The 20,256-nt window shown below is 34.9% G+C and overlaps 3 protein-coding genes across 3 annotated transcripts; all 3 read right to left on the bottom strand.

Moving 5' to 3' along the window:
- Window positions 1–1,073: 1,073 nt before the first annotated feature.
- Window positions 1,074–7,578, bottom strand: LOC140836404 (G-box-binding factor 1). The gene is made up of 12 exons (XM_073201891.1): window positions 7,069–7,578; window positions 5,642–5,786; window positions 5,455–5,502; window positions 5,250–5,336; window positions 5,059–5,148; window positions 4,722–4,900; window positions 4,549–4,606; window positions 4,344–4,392; window positions 4,013–4,227; window positions 2,751–2,828; window positions 1,763–1,888; window positions 1,074–1,447 (listed from the first exon to the last, which is right to left on the bottom strand). Exons 2-12 carry the CDS (start codon window positions 5,699–5,701, stop codon window positions 1,382–1,384), a joined length of 1,056 nt encoding a protein of 351 aa, XP_073057992.1. The 5' UTR covers window positions 5,702–5,786; window positions 7,069–7,578; the 3' UTR covers window positions 1,074–1,381.
- A 778-nt stretch (window positions 7,579–8,356) lies between these two features.
- Window positions 8,357–13,151, bottom strand: LOC140835948 (serine/threonine/tyrosine-protein kinase HT1-like). Its single transcript, XM_073201359.1, has 6 exons — window positions 12,933–13,151; window positions 10,835–10,967; window positions 9,704–9,899; window positions 9,396–9,517; window positions 9,142–9,297; window positions 8,357–8,849 (listed from the first exon to the last, which is right to left on the bottom strand). Exons 1-6 carry the CDS (start codon window positions 13,112–13,114, stop codon window positions 8,535–8,537), a joined length of 1,104 nt encoding a protein of 367 aa, XP_073057460.1. The 5' UTR covers window positions 13,115–13,151; the 3' UTR covers window positions 8,357–8,534.
- A 1,737-nt stretch (window positions 13,152–14,888) lies between these two features.
- LOC140835947 (homeobox-leucine zipper protein ATHB-40-like) lies at window positions 14,889–16,743 on the bottom strand. The gene is made up of 3 exons (XM_073201358.1): window positions 16,530–16,743; window positions 16,072–16,418; window positions 14,889–15,404 (listed from the first exon to the last, which is right to left on the bottom strand). The coding sequence occupies exons 1-3, from the start codon at window positions 16,615–16,617 to the stop codon at window positions 15,192–15,194; spliced, it is 648 nt and encodes a 215-aa protein (XP_073057459.1). The 5' UTR covers window positions 16,618–16,743; the 3' UTR covers window positions 14,889–15,191.
- Window positions 16,744–20,256: the final 3,513 nt, after the last annotated feature.

Here is a 20,256-nt window from a genome sequence, read left to right as displayed (position 1 = left end):
GCTAGAAGAAACCGTCAAATTCCGTTCAAAGAATCATTGAGAATTGCCTTAGACAATCGGTACTAAAATGAGCTTTGTCAAATGAGCATCTGACGTCCCTTATATATGCAATTTCGAATTCTGTAAACAACACGAGCACAATATATTTAGCTTTGGCTTTGGTGCCACTTTTTTACTGTCTTCTTTCCCCTTGGAAAATACATCGTTCACCTCGTATACTTTAGCTTTATAATTCGGCAGGAGGCCAACGCATTTGGGCGGAAACTCACTTCGAATTTTTGACGTAAAACAAAAAAATACATAACAGAAGGTCAAGAAAGAAAGACTGATGATTATTATGTTTCACAGATATTTCACAATATTGTGTGGATGATGCCAGTGGCTTCCTGGCAGTGTTTACTTAGGAAAAGCGCAAGTCGGAGGGTTTCAAAAGACAGTCGGAGATGGTGCTTTGTTGGCATGACAGGTCACTTGTTGCCACATCATCATGGAGGAATCAAGTAAATAGTAGCTGTGATGCTGTATCCCGTAACGGTGCTGTTGCTTTATCGAATATATAACAATATTATAGTCATAACCCTAGGCAAAAACATGACCTTGTTATTCCGTAGTGTGAAGGTAGTCTATGCCACACTAGAGTTTTTCGGATTATTTTACGATATATCTGGAATATTTCTCTAATATGATAGGATCAAAAGTTAACCTTTGGATCATCATCATCATATATACCATCTTTCATAAAAATATGAGACTATATTGGAACAAGAGGAGAAACACTCTAAATGTAACGTAGACTAACCTGGAGTTTTTCTCTTCCTATTCCAATATTATTAGCACATATGAGACTTAACATTTTTATGAATGATGACAAATATGTTATGATCGAATGACTAATATTTGACATCATCGCAAAGTGAGATACTCCATCCGAATCTACAATAATTTGACCTTCTCAATCAGAATTCGAATTCAAACCATTTGCGAAATATACACCAACTAAAACCTTTTTAGGAATAATCTTGCTAATGTTTTCCTTGGTTTTGCAATCGAGAAAAACGGTACCGAATACCTACTGATATAATGGCATAAACGAAAGCTTGCACCCAACAAGTTAAAAGGTAAACAAAGCAAGAAATCATTGGACGGACAAAAAAAACAATCATGCTGATAAACTACTTTTGATGTAAGAATTAGGATGTGGAAGGTGTTGGCTAAAATTGGTACAGTTGATATTAAATATGGATGCACGGTGTAAGAGTATCTAACTTCAATGGACCTAGAAAGTACTCACAACGTGGTCTTGTCGGCTGCAAGTATGACAAAATGGACTCTCCACAGGCATGATCTAACGGTTACCTTCGTCCCCACGGGACTCGGAACGTTACGCGGGGTTACCATTCTCAATGTTAGATATGGCATCTTCACCACGCAAGCTTGTTAGCTCGCCCTGTTTCAAGAGCAAAAATAGCATAATTTAACATGAAGTATTCGAGAAGACCAAAGACCGAAAAGTTGATTGTGCTGTGGACAATTTTGGTAACAGGAGCACTTCATTATGCTGTGAACTCGCTAAATCGAAGCAGTTTTACATTAGGATATGATGATTAAAAAAATATATGTTTCATACTTTTTATATAGACGCCCTATAAGCCATGTTCAACCAACCATCAATTTAATTTTAAGAAAAATGCCTCGTTCCATTGCCCATTCAGAAAAAAAATTGGGTTCGCATATCAGAAAAAAGAGGAGGCATCAGAAAAACCTTTATGGCGTTATTCTCAGATGTGAGTTTCTCGCATTCTTCTGAAAGCCTTTGCAATTCATCTCTGAGGGTACGGTTCTCATTACTTAAAGTTTCCACCCTCTGCTGTAGCTCTTCACACTCGGCCTGAGAGGAATGAGAAAATTGAAACATTAAAGAACATTTACACAAGATGACACAGGACTTATTCACATAAAAGGAGGCCAAACAAGCATAGAGATTGTGCATTCTAACCCCCACCCTGGATTCTGTGAGCACAAAAAAGACAGTCATCTAATTAATATAATAAGAGTTCAACACAGCCTCATAAATAATCACCACGCTTCAACATAGCATCATTTGCCTCGTTATTCGTCCCTTCAAAAGAATCACCATTCAATCTAGAGACACAACACAACATGATGTTGGAGAGCAGCAATCAAGTCTAGCAGGAATGGCTTTTGGACTACTGTACAATTTAAAAAAAATAGTTGGTTTGTCACTGCAAGCTATAACTTTTGGCCACTGAAAATAATTGAAATATGATGCTTGGGCCTAGCATGCGATATAAAATATAACCTAGTACTTTTGGTAAAACAATAGATACCCATTTTACATATGATATGTTCATTTTGTGCAAAACATAAATCTAGAAAGGGAAGTAAAATATTCGATCGCCCTAAAATGCCATAATCTAGGTGGAAGTTGTGAGGCCACTTTGACACACAAATGCCCAGAATCCAAAACTTTTGAAGATCGAGAATTGAATCTATTAGGCAAAACAACAAATAAATGGTTCTTTGAAATAAATTATTTAGCCAGCTTTATTTAAGCAATTTTCTCAAACCCCTCTTAATCTTAAATTCTTTTTCAGAACTTCAATTAAATGTATATGCGATAAGGCCGATATTAGCGTAACTTGAAGACAACACAGCAATAGAAAATGCATCGATAAGGCCAGTATTGGCGTAAATTGAAGACAAACACAGCAATAGAAAATGCATCACACCTGCTTCCGTAATCTCGATCTCCGAGCAGACTCACGGTTGGATTGCTTTCTCTTTTGTCTTTTAAACTCACGTTCGTCCTGTAAAACTAATGTTAAGGCTCTATAGTTCACCACTAAATTAAATCCGTTGCTTCACTTGTGAGAAAAAAACATATGCAATCAGGCATGGGATAAATTAATGATCTCCTCCATTTTAAGATTCCCAATCCTTCCTTGTTTGGTGAACGAAGAGATCCCACCATTTCAGCAAGTCTAAATCTGTCTACAACAATGTGCCAAAAATCTGTTTACAACAAGGCCATTTTAAAATGGCGAGAACTTTCTTGCTATTTATTTATTGCTCACATAATCCAGGAAAGAAACTAAATCCATTTCTCCTGAAGTAATTAGTTACAACTGCAAACCTACACGTGATGTACAAAAGTTTTCCCCCTTAACTCACATGCATATAACTTATAAAATTATAGTTCCACAGTCAAGATTTGAAGGATTTTTTCTTCATTTTAAGGAATTGCAATAAAATAGGAGCAATTAAAGTTCTTTCCATTTATATATGATTTTATTAGGTAAATATTTATTCCATAAATTACTCTCTTTATTTCCTATTTATTGTATAACTTTACCAAGGAATAAAATAAGTTTTTTATTGGTGCTCTACTTTTCTCTAAGGGCTGCCCACTTTAGCTATATCCACCAAGGAGATAAGCCATATGAACAAGAAACTGCACGAGTGTTTCCAGTTATCAAAACTTCACTCAGTTACCATGGTAGCAAATCACCCTTTGGTTGTGATAAAACTTCAAATTCAAGCACCGAAGCTAGATTACTTTCAAAAACAAGTATTTTACCCAACCAACCGCGTGACTTAGGTGCACAATGCAGGATCCTGAATTACATCTCCCCTTCTGAGGTTACAAGAAATGACAGATCCACTCTCGAGCATCCATTCAAAGATAATTCAAATTTCATGGTCCCCCACCACCCAAGTTTCTCATTTATTATGGCCCCGTAATAACTTCAAAAGTATAATATTGCTCTCATACTTAGATTATGTAAGTCGTCATTCATATTTTACAGACCTTCGACTTATCCATCCCTAACATGAACAGGTTATCTGCTTTGTTCAAACAGTGAAGAAGTTTTTCCGGACATGAAAAAGTGTAAAGATGATAGAAAACTCAGCTATAGTCAATTAAGGAAACGTAAAGCTGGATAAAATGGAATCAACCATGGCACTGAAAAACACAAAATGAGATAAATACCTGAACCCGCTGATCATTCATCATCCCAGATGGAGCTACAGAGGGAGACACACCAGGTGGATTGGGACGAAATTTCATAGGGCCAGAACCAGCAGGCGATGCATTCCACAAATCCATGCCAATGTTCAGATTAGTTGCAGGCATAGAGACAACAGGATTGCCAGGTATGGCAGTGTGGCAATTGGCCGGAACGGCATTGTTCCGTACATTTGCCCCTGATATTTCAATAAACAGTCTTGTCAACTGAGACTAAGATGAAATGTATTTCAATAAACAGTCTTGTCAACTGAGACTAAGATAAAATGAACAATGGGATCCCACAAAAATTTACCTTCAGCAAGCATTTGGTCAAAACTTCCTTTCCTGGTCGCAGAAAATTCCTATTAATCATAAACAAATTTGCTTCAACACCAAGTATCATAACCATCAACTTGCTTCAGTATATGGTAAAAAGTTTTGAGGTATTCAACACTCTAAAAGTGAGTATTGCAGTAGCAGGATAAAAGTTTGCACGTCATTAAAGCTGAGAAAATTGCCTGATTGTTATCATCATCATCACTAGCATCTGAATAATCTTCACTCCCGCTTTCAACACTGCTCATAAGCAAACAGTTAAATATGTGAACAGAAGCAGTAATTATAGGCATCAATCTCAAATGAACCATCAAAACTAGACAGCAACTCTAGCATTAAATCTATCACAAGCCACCTTCTTGCACCAACATCATTTCCAGATCCTGAAGCTGCTTTTCCACCATCTTTTGACACGCCACCCACCAAACCCTGATTACCTGATGCAGCACCCTTTGCTTTTTTACCAGAAACACGGTCTTTCCCCTCAGTGGCTTTCCCATCAAATTCTGCAGTTCCGGGTACTGTTCCCGGAGTCTGTAAAGGGAATACGACAAGCAGCAACAATAAAAGTAAAACCTCAGAAACACCTTTGGATACAACGTATCATGTTAAAAACAGCACGCCCCTGTGAACCTCAAACGAGGGACAAAATCCCTTGGGGTTATGAGTTAATTTAAACAACCAAATATTACCACTGCCATATTGGGATGGGTATACACTCCTGCAGGTGGATACAAAGCTGGATATGGAACCGGGGTCCCATATGGTGGCATGAGAGGATGCTGAAAAGTATTTAAAACAGTTCATTATAAGACTTGTCTGCAAGGAAACTCAATCTGTATTTCACATTTTATAGATACAAAACACAATTAAAAAGAATCACCTGGCCCCCCCACATGTAGGGATGGGGAGTATGAGAAGCAACAGTTGAAGCAAAAAATGGCGGAGTTGCACCAGCACCATAAAAAGCCTAGGAAACAAGATTCGTTGTTTGATTAGTAATAGCATCCCCATCAGAGGCCATGTTTTATATTTGTGTCCGTCAACACTCCACGACAAATGAAAGCTGAAAGAAAACATATAAAAACCTGTATAGAGCTTGACCAATCAGGATATGAAGGAGTGGCTGGCGCTTCCTGTAAGTTCTCAATTGAACAGGGAAAAGGACCAGGAATGTTAGTTAGCAGAGACAAAGTAGACAAATTCAAACAGAATTATATATCCACAAACGTAGTCCATTGGCAAATGAAAATACATAGATAACAAAAGGTGTACCTGTGGTGAGGAAGTAGGTTTGGAAGACTTTGTTGGAGTGCCCCCGTCCCCAGCCTCCATTAGAGAAGCTGAATGCAGTCTCTTGCCCACTCTTGTGGGACAATGCAGTACAAGATTTTTGTATTAATAAACAAAATCTAGTCACCTGATAATATCACAATGAATGCAAAAATGTCAAAAGTTCATTCTAGTCTAATTTAGAAAAAGTTTTTAATGCTTATGAACTGAAAGGAAACTTAGGGCCTAGAAGAACGAAATCCAGTTATGTATGTATCATTTGACAGGATCCACTCATAAACAGAATTAATTATCATTTAACAAACAAATCCTCAGTATCGAAGTGATGAGAACGTAAGAAAAAAACCTAAGGGACGACCTATTGCTATTGTTAATGTTGATAATAAAAAGTCTTATTCCTATCCTTATGAATCCGAGAATACTATGGTATTTCCTTTAATTGTATTAGTATTATTTACTTTGTTTGTTGGATTTCTAGGAATTCCTTTTAATCAAGAATGAACAGATTTGGATATTTTAACCAAATGGTTATCTCAACGTTATAACTCAAAAACTCCTCAAAGATGATTGATAGGGGCATCCGGAATTTCCTGTGGTCCTCGTTCGTTTAAGCTCAAGTATTTAAAAATATAGTAGACTTTTGTATCGGCTAAACACTAAAAAAATTTGTTTCTTTTAAAAACAGTTATTAGACATACATATTTAAAATGTTAAAAATGCCAGAGATTAACATTTGCATGCAACGGCAATCACTTTGAAAATCATCATCATTCAAGTCATAATCCCAGACTAGTAAGATAAGCTACGTGACTGTCATGTCTCCATTATGCTATTTAAAAAAAGCATTATCCTTTTAAATAGCATTAATCCGAAATTACTAAAATACTACTCGAAATTTCACGGCAAACCAATTTTGGCATCACTCTTGTTTCACCGATATTTTAATCTCCTCCCACTATTAAACAAGCGTATATATTTTATGAGACTCACTTACCAGATCAAAAGTCAGTTAAAACAATAGCCACTTTAAATAATAATAATAAAAACGCCATGAAAAAAAACCAAACAAATGGTTATGATTATGTATCACATCTAACAGGAGCAGATGCATCCCTCAAATATAACTAATATCTAGTCTCGTTCACGCAATTGATTACAAGACTTCAAACCAGAAGCAAAAACTTAAATTTCCAATCACGGACCAAATTTAAACTATAACGCCTAAGACCAAATCAACACAAGTAAAAAATCCCACAATTTTATACTTAGTTCCGTATATAACTCGGCAAAGAAGCATACCGATGTGTCTGGAAAATATGTGTGTGTGTGTGTTAGAGAGAGAGAGAGAGAGAGAGAGAGAGAGAGAGAGAGAGAGAGAGAGAGCAAGAAGAAAGAGAAAGGGAACTGACCCGATCCGCAAGAGTGACTGAGGTGGAAGGAAAGGAGTCCAGCACGGACGTGTTTGTTTGTTCCTCTTACAATAAACAAAATTATCCTAAATATAGCGCCAAGTACCAAACCCACAACCCAGAAACACAGTTAACTCTTGCCCCCCAACGGCAGCAAGGATCAGGTTTATATGTGCAACTTCCAACGTCGTACCGAACACAAACCAAAAGAAAACAATTGATCGAACTAAGATGAAAATCACACCAATTATCCTAATCCCCAACAACAAAACTTCAATCAACACTTGCGAGAACAGGTAAAGGGCAAACTTTTTTAAGACCTGGAGATTTTACTGGAATTGGTAGGCAAGTTTATCTCTTGGTAAATTCAAGAATTCAGATTGATGGGTTGTCCAATGGGGGGAAGAGGAGAAGGTGAGGAGAGTGACACGTGAGGAAGAAAGACGTACACAGCTGTCGAAAAGCGAATGGATAGGAACGGGGAAATTCTATGCTGGGATGACCAGGCCATTGACTTTTGTTCTGCGTCGCTCCTTAGTTTTAATATATCTAATAATTGAGTTTACCAAGAACTTAATTTTTTTTTAGTATTAATCTCCCTTTGTGTATATTGTATTTACGGTCCACAAATAAGAGAATAATTTACTAAAGCAGGTGATTGATCTAAATAATGTAGTATAAATTAAATTAAGGTTAAACTTTAATTTATTTTTCATTACAAAAAATAATTTTATTAATAGAATTAAAATATCGACCGTTTTTTATAATAAAATTATTTTTCAATTAAAATTGCAAATGATTCAGGCAATGTATTAACTACAAAACGGGGAAAACACAAAAACAAAAAGAAATGATGAAATGAAAAAGGGAAAAAAAAACCACACAAACAAAAAAAAGGGAAAAAAAGAAGAAGAAAAAGAAAGGTCAAATGAACAAACAAAGAAAAACAGAAAACACAAAGGCTATATCAAGAGATCACATGTTGTCTCCTTTCTTCTCCACGTTCTTGATATGGTGTATATAGATAGACTATGGGAAAAAGAATACACCTCTTGGGATTCAACTAAATGTCACGAGGTACAAACTACCAGAAATTAATATTTTAAAAGGAAACTCCATTTGATTCTACCAAGTACATTTTTCTCATCATTGAAATTTTAGAAGATGGTTCACACTAATTAAATATATTTTTTTTTGAGATATATGTCCTCTGCGGTTGAATATAAACTAAAATGAGTCAAAAGAGACAAGAATTCTAAAATCACAATGACAAGTAAATTTTGTTCTCATGGAGTAATGGAACTTTGTCTCTTCTTTAATCTCTATGATTTGTACATTGACTGACTATAACTATGTACGGCTATGCACACAATATCATTTATATAGAGCCAAAAACAAAAGGTGACCTATCCATCAAACTTTACAATGTTTTAGATTCAACACTAGCATCCATTTATTGTACCTAGCTACAGGCAGTGTCCGAAACAGCGTAGGAACCTGAGACAGATATTTGGCAGTTTCCTCTTTGTTCCATTAGACCTGTCCATCAAGCAATCCGTGGCCGAAATATCATTGGTTTCTTCCTCGTTTATTGAATGTTCGGCCTCCGGCAAAATGGACGGTGACACTATATTTGCAGATTCACAAATGCTGTCGAGAAAGTTTCCGATAAACTCTGCGATTTGCACAAATTCGGGCCGATCTTCCGAATTTTCGGCCCAACATGATTGCAAGAGGGGTACAATACCTGCAGGAATTTTGTCTATGCTTGGCCTTTGGTTCTGAAATAAATTTAAGTAAAAACACATGATTAGGTAGATATTTCATACTCAAAATTCATTAAAATGAATGCGCAGCCAACCACATTTATTGAAGCCAACTATCCTTCAACCAAGAACAAGAGGACGAAAAGCGCAGCATAGGAATAGTTCCCAGAAGCCATGAAATGTAGTATTCGTCAAAGCAAGCCATCTTTTCGGGTCATTTTTTCAGTGGACGACAAGAAGAAAATAAATACGTTGACTATTTTTGCATGGAAGTTAAACCATATATACAACATTATGAAGAACGTACCTTTGCTGCAGCATATGCCACCATGATATTGTTCCTGCCCTTAAAGGGAGTGTTGTTAGTAAGCAGCTCCCACAAAATCATAGAGAAACTATAAACATCCACTTTGTGATCATAATACTTCTTCTCTCCCACTCGAAGAGCTTCTACACTGAACATCTAAATTTTTTAAAAAGAGAAAAAAATAAGACAAAAGTGAGACTTATTTATACCACAAAACATCGACAAGATGAGGTTTCATGCTTGAGAAATACTACCTCAGGAGCCATCCAACGATACGTCCCAGCCTCCGTTGTCATTTCATCGTCAGCCTCTTCTCTAGCTAAACCAAAATCGGCTAACTTGATTTTTCTTTTATCTTCTGTAAGAAGAAGATTGCCTAAAAGAACAGCGGAAAGATTATTACAAGCGAATTAAAGGCACAAAGAGTTCACTTCTACATTCGACAAAATAAGAAATTGTAAAGGTGATGAAAATCATTTAGAAAAACTGGTCAAACATAATAAATTAATACTCAGAAATTGTAGAGCAGTAAATATTGAGATGAACAAGTACAAAATATTACTTGGCTTTAAATCTCGGTGTATAATTCTATTTTGATGAAGATATTCCATTGCTCGGGAGATTTCTAAAGCAAAACTCAGGGAAAGTTTCAGATCTGGACAATTTGGACGAATGCTCCACAAATATTTCTGAAGTGTGCCGCCTTTCATGAGCTCAGTTATTATCATCATTGTTGGTTCCGCAATTGCACCAATGAACTGTTGTCGACAAAATCAGTTTAACAAAGCAGAGACGTGGCATCATATTCTTCATGTTTTACAATATACATCCCATATATATGAGTTATATTTACCTTTTCATTTGTCCTAAATATACAAGCAAATGTCTATAGCTAGTATTCTACTCTTTTCCTAATACACCTCTATCACTAAAGCAGTAGTTACTTCCAGTAACTTTTATATTCCATGAAACACTCATTAAATAAAGATAAAAATGAAATTTGTTTGTATAATTGGTTTTCCCAATGATATTCTTAATCGGTGTTAAAAACCAAACAAGCATATATTTGTGACTGGAGAAGTAACATATTGCTAATATAATACTAGTAAGAGATGCACATGTATTGCATGTGCTATTATTATTTTTAATTTGATCAAATAATACTAAATAATTAACATGAAATTATTTTCGATTTAGAAAAGTTGTTCGATTTAAAAGGAAAGTTTTATTTTGATTTTTTTCTATTTAAAATATGGAGTGACTTGAAAATGTTTTAAATATGGTAAGAAGGGTAATTATGGAATTAAATATTTTGGTGTCCTCAAAGGTAGTTATTCTAAGACCCTCACACTTAATATAATAGTATAGATATAAGAAAGTACAAAAAATCGAGCCATTAAATGGTTTGCATAATACAGCTAAGAGACCATTTAGTTCAGCCATGACCAGCAAGAAATGAGGTATCATAAATATGGTAAACTAATTTGTCAAGACAGGAAGATGGATTCAAAGGAAAATAAAAGATTATCCTAGTTTATGATAAGCAAACTGCAAACTCTTGACGTAAAGCATAAAATAACAGATTAAGTTACAAGATATATTTTTGTTTATGACAATGAAAAGAGGAACATAACCAGGTTGGACGTGTACATAAAAAACATATGCATGCCCTGGTATGTGTAAATCTATATACCTGTATTATATTATCGTGTTTTACTCTAGAAAGCATTGAAACCTCCCGGCTGAATTTTTTCTGTAGATCAGACCTCACGTTTGATACCATGTCTGGTTGTATCACTTTTATGGCCACGGGAATAGACCTGTACCTGCCAAACAGAATGGTAGAAAATTATCTCGGCTATTTAAAAATACAAAACTTTTGAGAATAATATAGTGTGATACAGAAGTAGAAGGCATAGTGATTGTCTAAATTACCTTCCTCTTTACCAAAGCTAAATTCTGGCTACATACAGTTTGCCACAAACATACTCTGCAACTAAATCAAAAGTGATTGTGTCCAACCACTTCAGCATTGGCAGATATTTGCTTCCTTGCAAGAATTTTTTCGGCAATAAAATATGTTTAAAACAACTGACCCTGGCCATTTTTCCCATAAGGTTAGCCTTTTCAAATGTCCATTGTAGGCCAAAGTTGAGCAGACAAATTTTGTAGAGGCTTAGAATTTCCAGCAAACGATCAAATATGTATAAAGCTCAGCCTAGTAGAAGACATAATTATTTACTTTATCAACTGGAGATCAGTGAAACTAGGGCTAGCCACAATGGATATCTACTGTATTGTGAGGAATTTTGGGGCTGATGAACTTTTTAGTTTTATTAAGTTAAGTCAACATATAACCTAAGTAAGCTCTTATTTTCATTGGAACTTCTAGGCCTACATTGAAATATCTTGTTGTTATAAGCACAAATATATCAGTATCAAACACCAAACTAAGCTACCATATTCAAGAGGAGAATGTTTTCAGTTCTTAAGCAGATGCATTAGTCCCACCAACTTATGGCTGAGTCACATACTCACATCACTTTCATCTCATAGTGTGATAAAAATATTAAATGGAAACAAGGAAAATGCGTAGCATGTCTCAGTCAAAAATCTATACCAGATCGACGAAGCATTTAATTCTTACATCTTTCAAGCCGGAGTGCCGGACTATCAGGCATTTCACGAATTAGTTAAAAAGACCACAAATGCTTCATTAATCCATGGAAATAGGTTGCATAAAAGCATAATCTATCACAAATAGAAAGGCACAAAGCACATTACACCTTTTTGTCTACTCTCGGTCATCGAAGGGCTTTTGAGTTTATTTGTTTGAATATCAAGAGTCGGTCAAGTCAACAAGACTTAATACACACAATATTTATATGTTACACAAATCTTAGTCCCAAGATCTGTGAAGATATTGTACAGATAAATAGGAAAAATTACACGCATGCGAAAGTAATCTAATACGAATAGCTAAAATCTCGTAAGATTTCCAGATTACTCGACTCAATAAAACTAATATGCAATGTTTGTTTCATACCACTCATCCGAGTTCTATTAAGATCCTAGAGAGTCAATTAAAACCGTGGACATGTGCACACATTCTCCTTTTGGAACACCCTCGTAGATGACACTTGGTTACTTCGTGTCAATTCGCATCGCACGCTACAAATTTTTTTCTTTGTTTTACGTCATTAACTTGAGAACAAGTATGACAATTTGGGCGTTTTCCCTTACGTCATTGGGCATTGTAATGGTATGCACCTAACATTACTTTCTTGATTTCACAATCCTAGAATTACATCTCCACCAAAAACCTAGAATGTTTCTAGTCAAATTAACAAGGGCATATACTGTTGATCAGATAATTTACATAATAGATTCCAAATCTAGCAAGAGGGAAAAAGAAAATTGTATCCATCCATGAACAGATTTTTCTGCATTGAGAAGTAGGCCGGTTTTCAACATCTAAAACCAAATGACAAAAGATCACAATCCTCAACAGTTAAATGGGGAAAGAGAAAATTTAAATAATAACATGAAAATTTGCCAATGCTGAAACCAGAAGAATTCTCAGACACCGCCCCAATGCAACAGGGAACACGTTAAATCGAAGGTAAAAAAGATAAAGATAGAAAGAAAGAAAACCCCCCACAAAGTAAAGGTCGCAAGAAAACTCTGGCATGCAATGAAATTCAAGAAAATAACAAAATCACGAAGATCGAGATTGTTAACAAAATGGAGCCATAAAGATGGGTTTTTTCTAAGCGAAGAAAGGCACTCACAATCCCTCGTAGACGGTGGAATTAGTCCCGTCAGAGATCACTGCTCCTACAGAAAGCTGGCTAGCATCTATCAGAAGGTTCTTATCAATACTGACCAAACTATTGGAACCCATTCCGTCACCAGAATTTACTCCATGAATGGTGGACAAGGAGATTTCAGAGGGTTTAATTTCATCAGACATTTGACTAATAAACCCACTGATGCATCAGAGGGTGAGAAGAGAACAGAAGAGAAGGAAGGAAGTAGTATGTTTTGGGGGTATTTAAATGGAAATAAGAGGGAAAAAACCTTTCAAGTTTAGTAAATTATTAGTTTCTTTCAATTCTCACTAATTTATGATTCCCCTTCTAATTATATGACATACTGATAATTCAATTTTATCCTCGAGATAGATTATTTATTATTTATAAACCAATAGGCTATATATATATATATTTGAGTAGGTCTCACGGTCTCACGAATCTTTATCTGTGAGACAGGTCAATCCTACCGATATTCACAATAAAAAGTAATATTCTTAACATAAAAAATAATATTTTTCATGGATAACTCATATAAGATATATGTCTCACAAAATACGACCCGTGAGACCGTCTCACACAAGTTTTTGCATATATGTGTTTTTAGAAAGAAACAGATTGCACATTGATGAAATTTACATCAATTTTCACAAAATGACCCAACCAACACTGAACATAAGAGCATGCTTAGCAACATATATATAGGTTGAACCGAGGAGCTTCAGTATCCACTGTCTGCACAACGGTAGCAACATTGATCTCCAAAATCCATTCTTGCTATGAAAATCAATTAGCACCTCTCCATAACGACATGTTCCTTGGCAACATGTTTTTTCTATTGCTACGTCAAAGAAAAAGTAAATAATTCAAAGAAATACACAGACATACAACACACCACAATTAAGGCAAAAATTTGTGTGAGACGGTCTCATGGATCGTATTTTGTGAGACGGGTCTCTTATTTGGGTCACCCATGAAAAATTATTACTTATGCAAGGTTGACTCGTCTCACAGATAATGATCCGTGAAACGGTCTCACATGAGACCTACTCCACAATTAAATATCCTTTATTTAGTAAATTAATACCATAGAAATTCATTTTTGGTAAATTTGTGACCCGTCATTCGATTTTGGGGCCTTCAGAGATAAAAAAAAGCAGTAGGTTGGGCCTTATGTTTGGGTTACACGAGTAAGAAAATAATTTTAATTTGGATTCTCTCGAGGCCCAGATTGTTGCTTTTTCCAGGCCCTAAAATATCTCTAAATCGTTCGGCTAATTCCCATTTGCCCACGATCTAGCATTTGCTTTATCATATTATTATATTATATTTTTTTCTCTTTGAAAAGAGTCTTGTTTTCTATTTTATATGACTCTCTCATATTCTAATTTCTGAGAGATGGGAAGAGGATTGTTTCAACAGCAAAATAAGAGATTTTAACAAAAAAACGATATTATATTTAAAATAAGTGATTTATTATATCAAGCACCAGCGTCAAACTTCTTATTGGTTGATTAATTTGTTAACGATAAAGATTTAAACAGAATAATTTATAATACTCATATGATAACACCATTTGGTGGGAAAGAATGATCTCGAGTATGACTCATATATTATAATAATCAGAGTTAAAAATAATTATTTTATTTTTATCATTCAATTCATCGTCCAAATTATCATCTCACGAATCAAACGGTGTGTATATTACATAACTAATAAAATATCATACGATAATTTGTTCGATATTAGTGTGCTACAAAATATTCTTAAATGTTTTAACAGTGAAATACTTTGAAATTTTAGGAAAGTAAATTGCTCCAAAGTAGTTCGTTTTCGGCTCGATATCAAAGAGAATATTAACTATTTGCACGTCATATTTATTTATATTATATTTAAGAAAAGTGAGAGAGGGAATAAACACATAATATACGACAACCTAATCAATATACATTAGTCAAAAAGCAGGTTACATTGATGACAATAATATACACTGCCTAATTACTATTTAGTACTAAAGATTTGAGACACTTACCTGAAACTAAGGAAGACAAAAAACAAAATAGTTTATAATAGCTTACACCTTTAGTCCCTAACATAATAAATCTAGCCATATATATGTTGTACAACGAGCTACTCGGGATTATACTCTCTGTATATGCTAATTATTATTCGATCACATGAAATATAGACATGAATATTTGCAAATAGAACCTAGTCGATTAGCTACGTAGTTATAAGTTACATATAGTAGGGATTATTCCATACATCTAGCACGTAGAACTCGTTGTTGTTTAAATCTTGGAAGTCGAATTCGCCGAGGAATGGTGGGTCGTTAACGGCGTCGATGGAGAAGGATGAGCATGGACTGTTGCTTGAAAACCCATCACAACGCTCGGATAGTATCTGGATCTCCTTCTCGGCTTCTTGGAGTTGTTCCTTGAGCTTCAGAAGCTGTACCGACGAGTATATTCGATATTGTGATCTCAAACAAAAAGAAAAGAAAAAAGGAGGAGGTTTGGAGTGTGAACATAATATATCAGGCAAGTGGTTAATTATATCACTAAAGTTTTATAAATAAATATGACACAATTTGAGTCTTGTGTTTCGATCGAGTTACCAATTTTGGAAACCGAAACCTAACATAAGTAAGGTTTGGTTCAAAATTTCGATTGGAAACGAATATTGGTCTTTCGAGCGGCCTAGCTACTTTCAATGCGTAAAAGTGTAATGCGTGGAGACAAGACGTGGGTGGCGTTGGCTTTGTGCTACCTACACCACCACCCATCGTAATTTAATAGAAAACGTACGGAATTTGCATCGACTGTGACTGGATTTTGGGGTTCCCCATACATGTATGTCTTTAATTTTCCGGACATGGCATTTCCATATATATGATGCTAATTTCTATGTTTCCTCTAATTAAGAAAATATTAGTAACACAATCTCGTCTATTTTATTAATAAAACTTGGTGAGTCGATTGAAATTATATCAAGTTACTAGTTAGTATTTCATTATTTCGCAAAATTTTTACGGGTCTGATTCAGATTAATGCTATAAATTGTTTGTTTGATCAAGAAAAAATCAACATAGCCAAAACACACACAAAGAAACACCGACCTGAGTTTCGAGGCGGCATTTCTCCATCACGGTAGCGTCGTGCTCAGACTTAAGCTTGGAATACTCCTCCTCCATCTTCTTGCTCTTCCACCTGGCCCTCCTGTTCTGGAACCACACCGCCACCTGCCGGGCGTCCAGCCCCAGCTCCGCCGCCAGCCTGTCCTTCCTCTCCGACTCCAATTTATGCTCACTCCCAAAACTCTGCTCCAACATGCTCATCTGCTCTTCACTCAGCTTTCTTTTCCTCATCATCGCCATCACCCCACCATGACCGCCCTCGTCGCCTTTGTTCTTCTTTCTTCTCCGCCGCGGCTTCGTGCAGCTCGCAGCTCCGCCTGAATACACAGCTGAAAATTAAGTTTCTATATTTAGGAACAAACCCGTATGCATGCATGTCAGATTTACCCTTTTTCCATAGACCTGGCTAGCCCAGATTCATGGTATACAAATTAACTAACCTTGTTGTGGTACAAATTGGCCGTATGTTTCAGACGGATAGTACTGAGAAATGAGTACCATAGGATCATCGAGTTGATGGCCGTCCATATTTCTTCTCTTTTCTCTCTCTCGGTGCTGTGAACAGAGATTACTCAATAGTCACTGTTTAGACTTTACAACTTGGCAGTGAATAGGAAGCAAGAAAGTTGCTATCTTATGTAATCAACAAATCGAATACTTTATTTATAAAGAAAAATGGTTGAAATAAGTCTTGTTTTTTCTTCAATTATCATCAATGCCACTGCCTCATAAATTTATATATATATATATATATATATATATATATATATATATATATATATATATATATATATATATATATATATTAGAGCGGAGTCGGTAAGTTCATTATATTAACCCTCGCAGTAAACTTTTACGAATGGCGACAAACCTAGAGGCATTGGATTCATTCAACACAGGTGATAAAGAGTTAAGTCATTTGATCATCTTAAATGGAAGAAAAAGTGGCTTTTCAAATTAGCTAAGTTGTCGATTATTTGGAAAAAAGAAGGTAATGATTTTCAGTTAATATATAGCATTAGAGTGAGGGTCAAATCTCTGATACATTAACAACTTCCCATATGTTTCATTAATCTGGTCTTAGGTGGCATTTGATATTTAATGTCTGTTATTAGAGATTGATTTTCTTACACATGCAAGGTAGAGCTGTGGTACTTGCAAAAAAATCTCCACGAGTTAGAGATGCAAAGAGGCAGCAGTAAACATACTAGGTTAACATGAGCATGATCATCTATTTTCCTCGAATAAACATTTTAATATAGATAGATTGTATTTTTCGCAAATTATAGTATCTTAAAAAAATTGGCTTATGTTAAATATATTTCATTTGAAAAAAAAAAAATAGTATGTTGATAATGCAACACTTTAATTCTTTTTACCTGAGATGGAAGCTCGGAATGTTTCTTTTCAATTGGATTAGGTTTTGTCAAATAGGGAAATTAGATTGGACGGATGCGTAGCGAACCCTTTTTCCTTTAATTTCTCCATATATGTCTTGGATTGGTAAAACATGATTCAATGTATGGGTTCATGAATCTCGTTTCTTGTCTACATTATATACTCGTCCTTTTTATTTCGTCTAGATGCGTGCCATACAACAACCCAAGTTCAATAATGCTATCAAATTTCATTAATCCATAAATTCTTTTATATTTATCTCATTTCTATTTGTAATAATGTCGTAATATCAAAATCACTTTTTGAAAAATTGAAATCAACTTGAGATCGACTTCAAGATTTGAACTGAACTGAACTGGACAAATGGGACTTGAAATCAGGTTTACGCCCATCATTTATGAACACGTAGATTGCGCTTTTACTTTGGACCCCTTCTTGAAAAAACAAAGTTCCAAAGATTACCATCTATCCATTATTAAGAAATACAAATAATGGGAGAAATAGAATTAATTCAACTGAATGAATTCCGATTGCTCTAAATAAGTTTATCGTTAATGTTTTTCGCACGTTGTTTATTTTTCTTAACTGCAAAAAAGAGATTGTGTATCAATATTATTTGAAGTTATAACTAGGAATGAATGAAATAGTTGGATGTTTGATGAAGCAAAATACAGCTTCCAAGCCAAGGAAAGTGCACATGGGTCTGAGCCTTTTTACACGCGTCCTAACATCAAGACTCAGAGTCGTGAGACCAACATATTCCACACCATTATCCACTTAACTGCCAATTAGTTGGCAACTAGCTTAAATATAATTTTAATATTGAAGGATCCCTTTGACTTAGTAGCAAAGACATGCCCCAAAATATTAATAGAAGATCTAGAATGTCATAATCATATACGATATGAGACCGTCTCTCGGATCTTAATCTATGAGACGGGTCAACCTTACTCATATTCATAATAAAAATAATACTCTTAGCATAAAAAATAATATTTTTTCATGGATGACCCAAATAAGATATATGTCTCACAAATACGACCAGTGAGACCGTCTCACACAAATTTTTGTCATCATATACATCACAGATATGGAAAAAAAATTTAATTTTTACACAAACTTTTAAGATTTGACCCTCTAAACAAAATGCATAAATATGCTATGGGGAATAAATGGCAAATATGGAATATAATTTTTTTAAAAAAAAATTTCACATTTTATTATTGGATGTTGTTATTCACACTTTTTTTATTTATATTTTAATTGTGAATAATTTTTATATGTAAAGAATATAAAATGAAGTGTAAATATCATTACATTTGATTATTTTAATGTATTTGAAATTTATGCTAAATTGTCTTTGATGTCGAATGTAAGAACCCAACATTGACCAAAATCTTCTTGTGAAACCTTGATTATTTTCAATAGATAAGAATTTTGATAATAAGCCTAATTTTGGATAAATAAACCAAGATCTAAGATTTGATATGATATTGATACCAAATAAAGATCTAAGATTTGATATGATATTGATATCAGATAAAGATCTAAGATTTGATATGATAATTATCCTAGATTCAAAGTTTGATTCAAATTTCAGACATAAGGATAATACATGATCAGGATAGCAGACAAACCCTATAAATAAGAGAGCCATGCCATTAGAAATTCACACCTCCATATTTTTGAAATTTCCTCTCTAGTTCTCCATAGGAATTTTAGTGACTTTGCTCTCTTAGTGTGCCGAGTATCGAAGCTCTGAAGCAGTCCAGATCCAGGCTTAGTTTCGAAATCCTATCATCATCAGATCTCTTTTTTCGAATTATAAGTGAGTTTTTGTTTGCAACACTTGTTCTTTGAAGTGGGCTTGCGTTTAAAGAAGTTATAATTTGTGTATGAATCTCCCTTCAATTTCTGAAAGTTCGTTCGAGCATAATTCCTTGTTCATGATAAATTTTCTTCAAGATTTATCAAGTTATTATGTTCCAAGCACTGTTAGGATTCGATTGAATATGGGAAAGAATTTCCGAACTATGATCTTTATACGGTGGGATGGTAACCGTTGTACGGCCTCACTTCATAGAGTATTAACATATTGGACATGACCTCACTCCTTAGAAGATTAACATATAGGAGACTGATATCAGGAAACCATAGAAATGAGATTACTTTCAGTGCTATATGAGTATGCTAAACAAGTATGATGTACAAGTATGATATGTGATGACATTATGGATTATGAAGTAAGAGTATTCGTTATTATTCCAATTACGATATGCTATGTAAAATTTGGAATTCAAGTATATGTATATATTACTTCATGTCTCGAACGACCCCCACTTGCTGAGTATTTATCAAAATACTCACCCCTTACTTCCTCCCTACCCAGATAAGAACGAAGAGCAAATGGATGCAGATGAGCAAGAGCAATTTCGGGGATGATAGAAGATCCCGAGTTATTCCGGAAGTTTTAAAGTTTAGTTTATGTTTATCACTTCCGCACTATTAAAACATTTTTAATCAATTTATTTTAGTATTTAAGTTGTAAAGACGATTTTTTGTTAATTATGAGAAATAAACTGGTTTTGGTATATACTGTACTACGAGGCTTGTTGTTTGACGATTATGTGATTGCTGAGCAACGCCAATGTCGACTAACCCCGATCTCGGGGCGTGACACTTCTCTTCTTAATTTATTGTACTATACAAAACTTGAACCCATGTTAGTGTGTGCACATGCATAAGACAACAAATTACCAAAGAGATAAA

This window comes from Primulina eburnea, chromosome 7, assembly GCF_022965805.1.
Source record: "Primulina eburnea isolate SZY01 chromosome 7, ASM2296580v1, whole genome shotgun sequence".
In the NCBI taxonomy this organism is placed as follows: Eukaryota; Viridiplantae; Streptophyta; class Magnoliopsida; order Lamiales; family Gesneriaceae; genus Primulina; species Primulina eburnea.
The sequence above is the reverse complement of the archived record's forward strand: the minus strand, read 5'-3'. Positions and strand labels throughout refer to the sequence as shown.